This window comes from Tympanuchus pallidicinctus, unplaced genomic scaffold, assembly GCF_026119805.1.
Source record: "Tympanuchus pallidicinctus isolate F22 unplaced genomic scaffold, pur_lepc_1.0 scaffold3, whole genome shotgun sequence".
NCBI classification, from domain to species: domain Eukaryota; kingdom Metazoa; phylum Chordata; class Aves; order Galliformes; family Phasianidae; genus Tympanuchus; species Tympanuchus pallidicinctus.
In genome coordinates this window covers 3,766,614-3,780,414 of record NW_026294747.1, presented here as the reverse complement: position 1 = coordinate 3,780,414, position 13,801 = coordinate 3,766,614, and the positions used below count along the sequence as shown (strand labels likewise).

The following is a 13,801-nucleotide window of genomic DNA, read 5'->3' as shown; positions in this document are numbered from 1 at the left end:
TTAAGGCGCAGTGGTGGTAAAGCATTTTGTATAATATTCAGGTATGAAAACAAATCTGCATATTTAACACTGAAAGGGAGCCTGTTAAAATTAGTACTGAGAAGCAGTGGATTAAATTAAACACATTTGCATATCTAGTGACAGAAGAAGTAGTCCTATAGTGCATCAACCAACAATCAGTCAACTGCATTATTAGAAAGCAGGATTTTTCAACTCTGGTGGTGATAAATTCCTGATCTCTGCTCTGTGTTTGAGTGATAATGTGGTCAGCTGCAGAACATCTATGTCTCTCTGCACTGAAGTGTCCACCCAGTGTGCAAACACACAGAACCACAAAGGCATTTGATAATAAAGAGCTTTGGCACAGGTAATTATGTTACGGTGCCTGGATGACACGACTCATCATTTGAAAGGAACTACAGAACAGAGAATGGCAACCAAAAGCCCCTTGCAGAGCCCACCTGTGACCGTACGTGGCACACACACATCATAATAAAATCACAATGCTATCAAAGCACTGGGTGTAGCAGTGCCACACCAACACAGGTGAGCCAGTGAGGTCACTCTGTGCCATCTCCCAAGGTGGTTTCCCCCAGCCAGGACTAGGGCACGTGTAAGAAAGAAGCCTGAATTGCTTCTGAATTGCTTCATGTGCTGCTGCAGCACAAGAAACATTCTGAGGCTTGATTCCAAACACCACTCAAACCCACTCCGTTCCAACAATCTCATCTACAAATTTAGGAAGAAAAATAATTCAAGTGCGAGGTACTGCCAAAGCAAGGACTTGGCCACCAGCCAGAAATCCACTCATTACAAGTCAGTACACCCTTGCACCGTGCAGCTTGAGTAACACTAAATAATTTAAATGACCTGGTTTGGGAGCCTTTTCTTTTTTTTTTTTTTTTTTTTTGGCTGGGGAAGGCCACATTTTCTTTCTTTGTGCTGTGAACCTCCTAGTGACTGTTTTCACTTAAAAGCCTGAACCTAATCCTTTCTGTGTGTATACATACCTTTCTTAGTGTATACATATATATATAGTAGTATAGTAGTATATAGTATATAGTGTAGTATATATCATATTGTAATACCTACCCCCTCCATGCCCACCGACTATGGCCCTCAGTGCCACATCTTTGTGGTTCTGCAAGAGGTATTTTGGTGCAGAAAGATCAGAGCCTGGTTTTTATCTCCCTTGTACCGCTTTACATCTCTCTGACGCTCCAAAGATTTACCTTAAGAGGAACTTGTTGGCAGGTATATATTTCTGATGGCAGGGTATGCCCCTCAAAAGTTCTGTCTTATCACAACATTCACTTAAAATTTTCCATCAAACTGTATCATGGGACCCTTCTAAAATGCTTTCACTAAAGACAATTATGTAAGTACCTTTAGAAGTGAGACGTTCCAATATTGCTAGTAGGAGGTATGAATTAATTCTATTACAGTCTATTCCACCATTTGTCTAATCACTCCTGACATTTTGCCTTTCACTTTGTAAAACATTATCATCAAAACAAAAACAAACCAAGCAATGTTTTGTTTGCCATTATAATCTGATTGGAAAGATGCTATTAATTAACTGCTGTACACAATTACACTTGAAAACTAGTGCTAGCTCTTAGGAGAAGATGGATTCAGAAAGACAATTGTTATTTATTGTTATTTAGGTTTCTGAAGCAATAAAGATATATTAACAAATCACCCACACATTCCAGGTATTAGTATTTGTGGGCAATAGCTCAGAAATTCTTTGGTCTAAGCAGTTTTGTGGCTCATTGGGTGTATGACTCCAGGAGCTGCCAGAACTGAACACAAAGATGTACTTGCTTCGTCTCTGCAGATGAGTCTGAAAGTACACGAAGAGCAGAACTGAGCAGCCCCCTCCCTCACAAGCGGTGCGTGGCAACATATGTTATATGATGTCCTGGTCCAATACACAGGCTGAGATTTTTTCCAGAAGAAAGCAAAAATATTTTACATGATCTGGAATTATCTGTTTCTCAGTTACAAGCAGAGGAAATATTCCTCTACAAGATATTAAGCAGAAACAGACATAAAATTCCACTTATCAACAGTGACAGTTTGGTCTAAGCCCCATAAGTAGCAGGAAGCTGCCTTTCACAAATGCATGTCGACAATCGTCCTCACCTTAAAATTATTGCTCTTCTCTTCTTTCAAAAAGAGATTTTTGGAAATCGTGTTTCCTGTAATTGTATCTCTCCTTGTAGTAAGGGAGATATAAAAATAGTCATTATATTGCAGCTGTTTTACTTCAGTGCCCAAAAGGTTTACAGTGAACAGGGATCCAAGGCCCTTCAAATGAAAGAGGTTTTGAAAATCCTTACCTCAGTCACAGACGATCATAGCGAGTTACATTTTGTGCCTCAATCCGACCTCTGAGCTGAGGATGTAGATTCTGATTGGAAACGTGATGTGATTAGTGATCACACTGCTTCATATGGAAAAGTTCATCATAGAGTAACTGCTTAAAATGCAACGTAAACAGGTCTGTGCCAATATTTTGACTTTATGTAAACAATTCAAGCTGTGTAACTTTGGAGATAATGACACATAATGCAGAATAAAATGCTCTGAAAGAGTTTCATTGAATTAATCTGCATTGGGTTCAGGAAGGAAATCCGTATACGAAAGGCAAAATATGAATTTCTGTGCACCTGTTGAATGCACTCTCAACAAGGTCAGGAGCTTTCAGAGAGCATCCTGGGAAAGGGCTTCACTACTGTGAGTTAAATGGGAAAAGAACGACTTTGAAACCTTGTGCTGTCATTAATCCCATTCACAGAGCTTCACAAATTGGTATCCGTGACAGACTGGAATATACGATTTTGTCTGCGTAAGCATAAATGAAGAATTTCTTGCAGTTCTGATTCTACTTCTCCAGGCAAACACTCCTCTTAGCAACATCACAAGTTCAAGCCTGGAAAGGACAGCAACTAGCAGTTTAAAATCCCATTAATAAAGGAAAGCAATCTGTACATAGGAGTTTATTTAGATGCCCACAAGTTTTAAATCATTCCCCTTTTATATCTCATCCCACTGGATGTCTCATCCAACTGAATTACCGTTGGGTTTTACAATGTGATATACAAAATGAGTTGGCATGATTTACAGACATCCTTGGAGTATCATACAAAACACAACCATTTCCCTTATTATACAATCATTATGGCAATGCAAATATAGTCAATACATCAATAGCTGGAAATGACGGGGCATTTAAAGAAAATAAATTTACCACACAAACCAGAGTTAGATAAAACAAATAACGTTTGAAAAAAAAGGGAAGAAAACTGTCTGAATCGTCACATCATTTTTTATATTGTTTTGCCAGTTTTCCCCTTGTAAGAAACATGGCAGTACTTCATTTAAGACTCTTTTTTCATTTCAGTCACACTTCATTCTTCTTTTAGCAGTGTCATGTTTTCCGCACGAAGCTATGAAAGCCTCAGATGTTGACTGTCCAGACAGTAGTCACTTTACTTATTCCTGCACTCCTTTCCACATACTCGTTCAGTTAATTGAATAAAAAGAAAAACAAACAAACAAGCAAACAAAAAAACCCACTGCACAAATGAGCAGAACAAAACACAACAGCACATTAAAAAGGTGACATTTAAGCTGAAGATGTCATCATCATAGAAATATATTCTTGCTCTAGTGTCACAAACTTTCTAGCCTCCGGAGAAAAGTAGGCATAAACAGAAGAGAAACTAAACTCTAACCTCAGTACAGGGCCGAGTTTTCATTTGTATTTCTATCTAAACTTATGTACTAAAAGACACTGTGTGCATGGTAAATTTAAAACTTTTTCTATGTCGTAAAATACAAAAAAGAGAAAAACCTGTTACTGAGCCATTAACTGGGTAATGAAAGTTACCAGCAGTTAAGGTCTGCTGTCCTGCATGTCACTGGCACAGCACCTTCTGCACTTTGCCATTACGGCAGCAGTTACTGAGAAGGGTGGACATCATTATCACTGCAAATATAAAAAAGAAAAAAATCTGAACTAATCGATGACGTTACAATCAACAGCAAAATCTTACCAAACTGCAAAATCCATTCAAACTGCATCATCTCAAGGCTGACCATTTTCTCACTGCAATACTGAGAGGGATTATACCCTTTTTCAGCATTTGCAGTTTCTCTTGCAAAGCAGAACACAGATAAGGACTACTGACTCTTCTGAACATGTGTTGAAATGGCGGTGTGATGTTTTCGTAGCATTGCTCACTATGGGAGTCTTGCTGCTGCTCCACACACATGGAAAAGAAAGTGCTTTTTGCCATGGCATTTATAAGACAGACTCAGTTTGATTACCTCCATTCTATCCAATCAAATATACCTTTCAATGTTTTAAAATGTTGGACAGCTGTGAAATATAAGTACTATGCAATCTGACTGTACATACATACATATTTTCATAAATACATCCGACAGGGACCTTGGAACTAAGTATGTGATATCATGGGACAAAATCACAACAGGCTGTCTCGTTTGTAACATTTAGATCCAAAGTAAGAAGAGCTGAATTCTATCATGTTGTCAATACACAAATTAAAACAAAAATACAGCATTAGTATACCCATGAAATAATTTAAACATGTTTGCAAATGTCTTGACAGGAAAAGTGTGTAATTTACAACACTGAGAACTTGTAACAACCATTGACTTATATGCGCTGTACTGTAAGTCACCCAGACAAGGCTAGCAAGGATGAGCATAGTGATAGGTCCCAAAGGCAACTCCCAAACATCTTCCTCTTGCGGAGACTTTGGTAATTGTCTGTTGTACAAAACACCAACGCATACGGCTTCATTTCAGATGTTAACTCCATCAGTTTTCCTCCCCCAGCACAGTCCACTCTGAGGACGTCAGTTATTGTTGAGACACTCTAAATCCACCGAGCAGCAGACATTCCCATTCTGCACAGACAAACAAGTGGGTGTCAATCACCGCTGCAGAACAACTTACAAAAAGCACAGGGGATACTAGCTGGCAGAGGTGGATGCATCTACTACATGCAAAAAATACCTGTGTAAGCCATCCTCCTCGGGTGTCTCCATAGGTCCCGACTGTGGTGCCTTTTTGAGGAGGCTGTTCTAAATAGCAGTGAAATAATCTCCACTTTTTCTCCCTGTACTGACTATTTACCAACCACCGGAACTGACCTGAACTACATGTGAATTAGAAACCTGGCTGTGAAAGACTCTGGCCTGCATAACAGGCCACAACAGCACACAACAGTGACAATAAAGATGACTTGATTCATTTTCTCCCAGGCACGAAAGTCGATGGCAAGAGTTTGGATCCTACCCATACAGAGAAGCTCTCTGTTTTTCTGAAATAAGAAAATCATTCACATTGTTGGTTCAGGGTAGGTTTCAGGAAGAAAAACAGCATGTAGCTTTTGAGCTTTACTCCATGGCTAAATACCTTTCTGCAACATTCAGTCATTTACAAAACTATCATATGTACTAAATCTACAGAAACCACAAAGCCTCCAAACGAGCATTATGTTTATTTATCTATTTATTTTGATCCACCACAAACCAATTGGGAAAACTCTGAAGAACGGCAGAAAAGCTGACTTCTATAATTTAAAATCCTGAGCAACCGTTTAGTTTGCACAGTGAACATAAGAACATTTTACGCAACACAAAACACATCTTCATAATTCTGTTCAGTCATTTTTGTCAAGAAGCAAGAGATCAGTTTTCACCACAAAGGATACAAAGCACAGAATTCAAGGCTTAACTTCTGTGGAGTCTGAAAAAAGCAGTGGAGGCCAGGTTGGATGCAGCCCTGGTCAGCCCGATCTTTGTGCTTAGTAACCCTGCCTGCAGTGGGAGGTGTAGAACTAAGTGGTCTTTGAGGTCCCTTCCAACTCAACCTATGATTCTGTTATCTGTTTTTCATTAGTCCTAGTCTGTAAGCAGAATGTATCTACTAAAGCCATAAATCCACAGCAACAGGCTTTTGTGACAAGTACCTTCAGATACTTTTTTTTTTTTTTTTTTTTTGTGAAGTTAGCTATATATTTTTCTGAACCATTTTGCTGCTTCTGCTTATATTACAGCCTTTAGAACAGCTGTTTGTGTGAAGGGCAGTGAGGTGTGGCAAAGGGCAGGAGCAGGCAAGAACCTAGTGGACCAGAACAGATTCAAGAAAGATTACAACTTCAAATAGCTCCTAAGCTTCTAAACTCAATAACTGGGGAAACACAGCATTCTGATAGGAGAATTGGGGTAAAAGTACCCAACTCTCAGAAAACACTGGAAAATAATTTTTCCAGAGTCCTGGACAATCCTATATTTGTGCAGCCCCAAATTAGGCACACTGGCAGAGCTGAGCTTGCCATTTTAGAGCTCCTCCTGGAGCTCTACATCATCTACCTGGTACAGAGACAACTGCCTTGGTCATTTATCTGGAAAACTGCAGGCATATTGCTTATGTAAGTATTCCCTACTAAATACTCAAATGCAGAGTCAGTACTTCCCACGGTGGTGGAGTAATTGCCCACCCCTCAGACCTGCTTACAGAGGAGCAAACAAAGCAGGCATGCCTGTGTCCCCCTGTTCTTGTCCCACTGTTGAGAAAGCCATACAAAATTTATAAGATCAAGGATAATAACTTCCGTTATGAGAGCACACAGAATCACAGAATCATAAAATGGCCCAGGTTGAAAGAGACCTCAAGGATCATGAATCCCCAACCCCCCTACCACAGGCAGGGCCACCAACCTCCTCATTTAATACCAGCCCAGGCTGCCCAGGGCCCCATCCAACCTGGCCTTGAACACCTCCAGGGATGGGGCATCCACAGCCTCTCTGGGCAGCTGTTCCAGCACCTCACCACTCTCTCTGTAAAGAATTTCCCCCTGACATCCAACCTAAATCTCCCCTCCCTCAGCTTAAAACCATTTCCCCTTTTCCTGCAGTTATCTACCCTATCAAAGAGTTGATTCCCCTCCTGTTTGTAGGCTCCCTTTAGGTACTGATAGGCTGCAATGAGGTCACCCCACTGCCTTCTTTTCTCCAGGCTGAACAAGCCCAGCTCCCTCAGCTTGTCTTTGTAGGGGAGGTGCTCCAGTCCCCTGATCATCTTTGCAGGTCTCCTCTGGACCCTCACCAACAGCTCTCTGTCTTTCTTGTGCTGGGGGCTCCAGACCTGGTCACAGTACTCCAGATGGGGCCTCACAAGAGCAGAGGGACAATCACCTCCCTGTCCCTGCTGGCCAGCCCTGTAGTGATGGAGCCCAGGATACCATCTGTTTTCCGAGCTGCAAGAGCAGCCTGCTGGTTCATTTTCAGTTTTTTATCCATCAGTACCCCCAGGTCCTTCTCTGCAGGGCTGCACTCGAGGACTGCTCCTTCCATTCTGTATATATGCCTGAGCTGCAGTGAGTTTCTACTTTCATGCATGTGAAACTTCTATCAGTGTTTTTCTTTCTGCTTGCCAACTCTGCACAAAAACACGTTTTCCTGAATGTTCACATTAATCAATTATTAAAATATTAGCCTGGACTCATACTAAGAATGCCTAAAGGGCTCTCCAACAAAATGAATGAAAATTGCACTGGGATATTACTGATCTGTGCTCAACATTTCCAAGAAAACAAGCACAGATTGTTCTGCTTCCACCCTGCAGACCACAAAAGGCACAGCCTTTTGGTGGGTCAGGTTTTCTGCCCTCAGGTCTTATCTACTTCCCTGCAACCAGAACGAGTGCATCCAAGGACAGAAGTGACCCTATCTTCATTACCACTTTATCTTGCTCATCGTACCTTGCATTTGCAGGTTGTACAAGGAGATCCCACCATTGTCCATACAGCACCACTAAGTCTCGTGATTCCATAGCCATCTAGGCAGGTTTTCCTGATGTCATAGGTGATGTTGTCAGCCAGACAGGGGTCACTGACGCAGTGAGGACAGCACTCGCCTTCTGATGTGGCTGTGTACTCGCAGTTTAGATTTGGACACAAAAGAGGCCAACAGTCCACCTCTCCTTCCTGCACAAAAATGAAGGAAAGCTCATTGAATTTATTGCCATTTATTAGCTAGATCTCCATTCTGTTAAAGAGGAAAGTGCTATTTTGCCAAAATTGATATAGATTTTATGGATCAGCTCTCTGTGTGGTTGATCATGAAGCCTCAGAGTATCATTCGTTAGTTTCTTGACTTAAAAAACAGTGTGTATACAGGAAGATAATCTGAGTTCTTGGGGGCTTAAAAAGCAATACCAAATAGTGCCTTCCAATAGTTGTACATAAACTGTAATTTTTGCAGTAAATATTTATATCCTCTTTCTATTCATGGTCACATAAACGCCACAGTAACTTAACTTAAATGGGAAATTAACACTGCAGATACATGCAGACAAGAAACATCAAACATTGACCTAACTAGCAACAGTCAAAATGGATTTTACTGCCAACTGCTAAAAGAATTGTTGGACCAATAGCAGGTAGGTTCCAGTAGGTGACTTTATGTTAGTATTTAGCTTTGTGAATAACAGACACTGCTGTAGCATTCACATGTCTAAATTGTAGCATTCACATGTACTAAATTGGACTACTTTCTAAACACTTAAGATATTGATAACATCATATAAAGCACATAAACTGATTTACTGCATCACTGTCTTTCAGCTCTGTATGTTTGTTAACCTAATATTAAAATTAGGCAAAGAAATGCTGACTACAAACACAGTAAGCCCTGTAAAACACATCATGTTTCATATTTGCCATTGCTACTGATGATGTTTCAGTTTCTAGCTGTTCTTTTGCAAACATTAAAAAAATCATAGAATACAAAACAGAATACTTACTGCTTTACTGCTTTACATTATGGATGATTATCACTTAATGGTAACTTAGCTTTGAATGTAATCTGTTTCCTGATGCTCAGACACCTCTTGATTAATATCATATGTGAAGACAACATCATACAGACAGCTATAAATGGAAAACTGATCATTTTAATGAAGTTCACTGCTGCAGCAATTAGTATATCTATGCAAAAATAAAGCTTTGGGGAAATAATCTACAGTGCCTAATGAGAAAAGAAGCGCTCTTTATTTTCCATGCTTCTCTAGTAATTTGGCTTTGCTTTATTCCATCTTTTCTTGGTTAATTTTTTGCTAATTCACCATGTGGCATTGGCACTTCACTTTTCCAGCATCTCCTGAGTTAAAAATGCACTGCTCATTTTGATAAGACAAGCAGACCAGCTGATGTAATTAAAAGCTGAAACTCCTCCAACCAAATCCATCGCACGTGAAATAACTTTAAAAACCCATTTAAAGAACAGATGACCTTATAAAAGTGGGCTTTACTGGAAATGCCAATGATTATTCTTGCTCCCCTCCAAAATGCTTTACCCCATACCAGGCAACGACACTGCTGACAGCTGTAGGTCCAGTTGTCCCCGCTGCGGTAGAGCTTGTGCCCAGTTTGGTCGAGGCACTGGCTGGTGACACGGGTGTCACACTCCGGGCAGCAGAAGAGATCGGCGCTGGGGTTCTCGCAGTCACAGGCTGTTCTCCTGCAGAAAATCTTCCCATCCTGCAAGGACATATTGCCCTGATGTCAACCACAAACCACCAAACGGCACCATCTGATGTTCAAGTTGGTCCCTTTAACTTTGTAGGAGTACAATGTAGCAAAATCACAGTGGCACTAATTGTTCTTTACTGTGAACTCACAACTGGCTCTATTCCACATCTGAACCTATGAGCTTAAAGTTAAATGGACTACAAACTATCAGCAACCATGATAACTCTTTCCATGTATTAAAGATAGCTTGTTTCCCACAGGCTCTCCAAAATATGGCTTTGCTAAATATTTACATAATGCATTGGATGGCACATTTCGTTAAAGACCATTAAACAGAATTGTTTGGGATAAACAAAAGATTTGCTTCTACATCCGAAAAGAATATATACTGTTTGCATCAGAGAAAAACAAATTGATTTTAATTCTAAAAATGAAAATTGGAAGAGTTTTGTTTGAAATTATACCGTTTATAGGTGAGCCAACATACTGATATGTTTCATGTAGACTTGGAGCTGAAATCATAGTTAGCAACAAGGAGATTATTGAAAAGTTTAGACATCGCATTCTTTTGATTTTAATGCTGATTATCGGATTACTCTTTATTCAAGCAAGCCTCACCTGCAGCCAATCTGAGGGACAAACGAAACTACAGTCTGCTTTGAATCACATCTGCACAATTTGCAAAACAAATGCGCTCATTTCATTGGAGCTTTTCCATACTGTCATCAGAACCTGTTCTGAGTTGACAAACACGTATCTGATTTAAGCAGGACACGTTTTTTCACTGACATCAAATAAAGTGGTACCTATCAAAGCAAGGAAATATTTTTCCTCTTGATGCTTTTCATAAGTGATTACTAAAAAGAGGCACAACAGTCCTGTGGGAATCTGTTCGTATCATGTTTTTAAGCAAAAACTTAGGATTACTGAAATGTAGAACATGTACCAGCTCAGCATGGTTCTGAAGTGCTTTTGATAGCCAGAGGCCATATGGCCAGATTGCCCCATTGACTTTCCTGTGCTTTGCATCAAATTAAGGTAACTGAGAATCCTGTGCTTGTGGCTGATTTGTCACTTTGGCCACGGGAGAAGGAATTAACAAGCTTTGTTTTCCCTGGCTCTTGTAGTTGGGATAAATCAGAAAGTAAGGAATACAGTTCATGACCCAGTTCCTTGTCTGCTCCTACTGGCCAGATGCAACACAGGAATTAAGCTCTTCCTCCTCAAAATCAAAGTCATCCTCCCATTTTGGCAAGTGGTGGAAGACAACTGAAAATCTTCTCTAGTGGAGAGTTATGACCGAATCTCTGTTCCCACAGGTAGGAAAGGAGGACTGTCTCCACCTCTTGCCCACAGCAGGCATCACGTTCCAGGTGAGCTGTGCCAGGTGTCTTTGCAGCCTAGTGCCACCAACAACAGCGCTCTTTCCCCTCTTTGTAATGGAGTGCTGTTAAATAATGGTTAGCAACTACCTGTCTGCTTGAGCCCACTTTACTTTCTAAGCTTTCAAGATTATTTTTCAAATTCCTCTTTCATCTGGTGACAGCACTGGTAGTTATCCGCTACTCTGAGCTACCACACTCCTACCTCTGGGGAGCAGCTAACCTTTTACTTTGCCTTCACTCTCCGTATTTCAGAACACCGACAAGACTCGATAATTTTGCCAGAGACCTTTCTGTAATCATAATACACTGCTACTGTCCTTATTCTTTAAGCATCTGTGTTTTATCTAAAATCTCATCAGTTCTATGCCTTTCAGAAAATGTTTTTATTCCTATAGTGCAATGACATAAAGCCTCTTAAGGTACAACACTGTACTTGCATCTTTGCAGGTCTGCACTAGCATTATGGGTTTTGATAGGAAAAAGTAAGAAATAGAAAGAAAATAATTTATTTCCTTTTGATGGGATAATGACATTTAGCATCTTATTAGTATCTCTTCCTCTTTGATTTTCTTACAGTTCTATGGGCTTCATAAGTATCAGAGCTACGAACACAAAACTACTGTTAACGAAGAAAAACTAACTTGCAGAGGAACCAATGTAAAGGGTGACTCGAGTTTCCACAGAAGCCCGAAGGACAGAAGTCAGAAGCTGAAGAAATCAGACCACCATGCTGTTCTCACCATCAGGAACACACTTCACCTGGGCAGTGTTCCCAGCGCCGTGCTTATCTCCCAGCCCTCTTTTGCATAGCAAATGAAGGGTCATCTGAATTAGGGGATGGACACAAAAGCTGACATATAGCCTGACACACAACCAGGCATATATTTCTTTGCAGCAGAGAGAAACTCTCCTCCACTCCCCTTCACATTTCTATCAGTCTTTGTGCATTAAATTCACCATAGTTCAGGAAGATACTTGTAGAGGACGCATCAAACACACTTTGGGTGCTACACTAATTATACATCCAGCTACTTTTTGAGAGTTTATGGTTTTGTAAACTTTGTCCCAGTTTGAACAGACTGCGTCTGATGAAACACTGGAATAATCCTTCTGCTTCAGAATACAACTGAAGTAATACAACTTCTCATATTTGATATTATCCTACTCCACAAATAACCTTATTTAAAGAACTTCAAAGTGAAGTCTGCTATCTGATTTCCTTTGTACTGGATTCTGAGTCGAATTATTTTCAAGACAGGATCCATGCGTTCCAGTTGCTGCACAAAATATATCCCCCTCTACAATGAGTTTAACAAAAGAAAATCCAAAAGAAAGCATATTATTCTAAATCCGAATCACTGATTTGTTTCCTAGAGAAAGCAGGTGAGTAGGATCATTTTAAAGCTGGAGTAAGAAGTATAAGGAATGATTTAGTTGCACTCTGCCCTTTTCCTCACTGAAAACAGAGCAAGCTGCACAAAGGTCAAGCAGGACCAGCTCTCCATGCAACTGCATTGAAATGGTAGAGCCCTGCAGTAGGTTTGCAGAGTCGCCTGGAGTACTGGAAACAATCACAATTTATAAAATATGTCTCAGTAACAGATTCCAATAAATGCTGAGTGAAGGCTTTTTTTTTTATGCTTGGGATATGATGGAGAAGCAGCTCTCCCTGTTTTACGGACAAGAATTTGGCTCTTGAAACAAGTCAGCTATTGGCATGAAATAAAATGCAAATGTTAATTCACAGAGAAAAAAGACTAGAAAATGAGGAAGGTATAAAGGAAGAGTCATAGCAAAAGACACTGCCAAGCTTAGTTTAAAATCTCAATGCACTAGTCAATCATTTCATGTATTTTCATACACTAATAACAGCATTCAACATAAGAAATAAGAGCAATGAGAAATGGCAAAGAAAACAAATTACAGGCAATTTAAAATAGGAATACTAATAGTTATAATTCTGCAAAGGCAGACCAGATGTCTTCACATGTATTAAACTGTTTACTGTATTGACTAGAAATCCTTTCATAAGCCAGCCTGTTCCCCAAGATTACAATAAAACCTTGATATGTATTCAGTGGAGTTGTATACTTCAGCTTCTGAAGGGAGGAGTTTTAGGGAGCTTGAGGCTACTTGAAGTAAAAAATATAGCAACTAACAAGAATATATTCCCATCTGAGCCCAAAACAGCAGGGTAGTCTGTGGGTTCTATTCACTCTGAAGTCTTGATTTTGCCTTCTGGTATCCTACTGCAATATAGATATGATGAAGCTTTCAGTTTCTTATAACATCAACATAACTTTTCATCTCTGCACCCCTCCAAACCCTCTGGTATTTCTATGGCTCACAAGCATTAGGACACAAGGACAGACAAACCTCTTCTCATTCTTTATGTTCAGCTTGTCACAGTAGCCAGAATTTCATTTTAATTATGCAAGGACCAATAGTGTTTCTGCACTAAGCACAGCTTTACCAGTGCTGTGAACATATCAGGTCAAAGTGGCCATGTAAGATTTACCATTCCTCAGACTGGTGCAATTCTTCAGTTCTGCTGAATGTTAGGGTGCATTTCAGTGACAGTGCCCCTCTTTAACCAGTGGAAATGAAGAAAGTATTTTAATTTCACTAGCATGCTCAAAAAGAATGGTCAATTTCCAGAGGGGGAGGAAAAAAAAAACAAGGGGGGAGGGGGGAGAATAAAGGAAAAAAAGAAAAGAAAAAGAAAGTGGTTCTGTTAACTGTCAAGTAGGTTTTTATATATCATGCCTGGCTTCTTTAAAGTTGCAAAAAGTACTGCACTGCTCAAGTGGGAAAACTGCCAACACAGCCAAGCTGGGATGCA

At 40.1% G+C, this 13,801-nt stretch overlaps 1 protein-coding gene and 1 long non-coding RNA gene across 4 annotated transcripts in view; one reads left to right on the top strand and one right to left on the bottom strand.

The window, feature by feature from the left end:
- The window catches only part of LOC128086121 (uncharacterized), a 185,371-nt gene extending 171,772 nt beyond the window's left edge, over positions 1-13,599 (top strand). Inside the window, exon 8 of the long non-coding RNA XR_008209242.1 lies at positions 11,536-13,599. This is a non-coding gene — a long non-coding RNA (uncharacterized LOC128086121). The remainder of the gene's footprint in view (positions 1-11,535) is intronic.
- NELL1 (neural EGFL like 1) overlaps positions 2,993-13,801 on the bottom strand; it is a 286,319-nt gene continuing 275,510 nt past the window's right edge. For all 3 annotated transcript variants that reach the window (XM_052694359.1, XM_052694361.1, XM_052694362.1), the window contains 3 exons: positions 9,407-9,583; positions 7,805-8,029; positions 2,993-4,943 (listed from right to left, as the gene is read on the bottom strand). In XM_052694359.1, the coding sequence (XP_052550319.1) occupies positions 4,893-4,943; positions 7,805-8,029; positions 9,407-9,583 (453 nt within the window). In that variant the 3' untranslated portion in view covers positions 2,993-4,892. The remainder of the gene's footprint in view (positions 4,944-7,804; positions 8,030-9,406; positions 9,584-13,801) is intronic.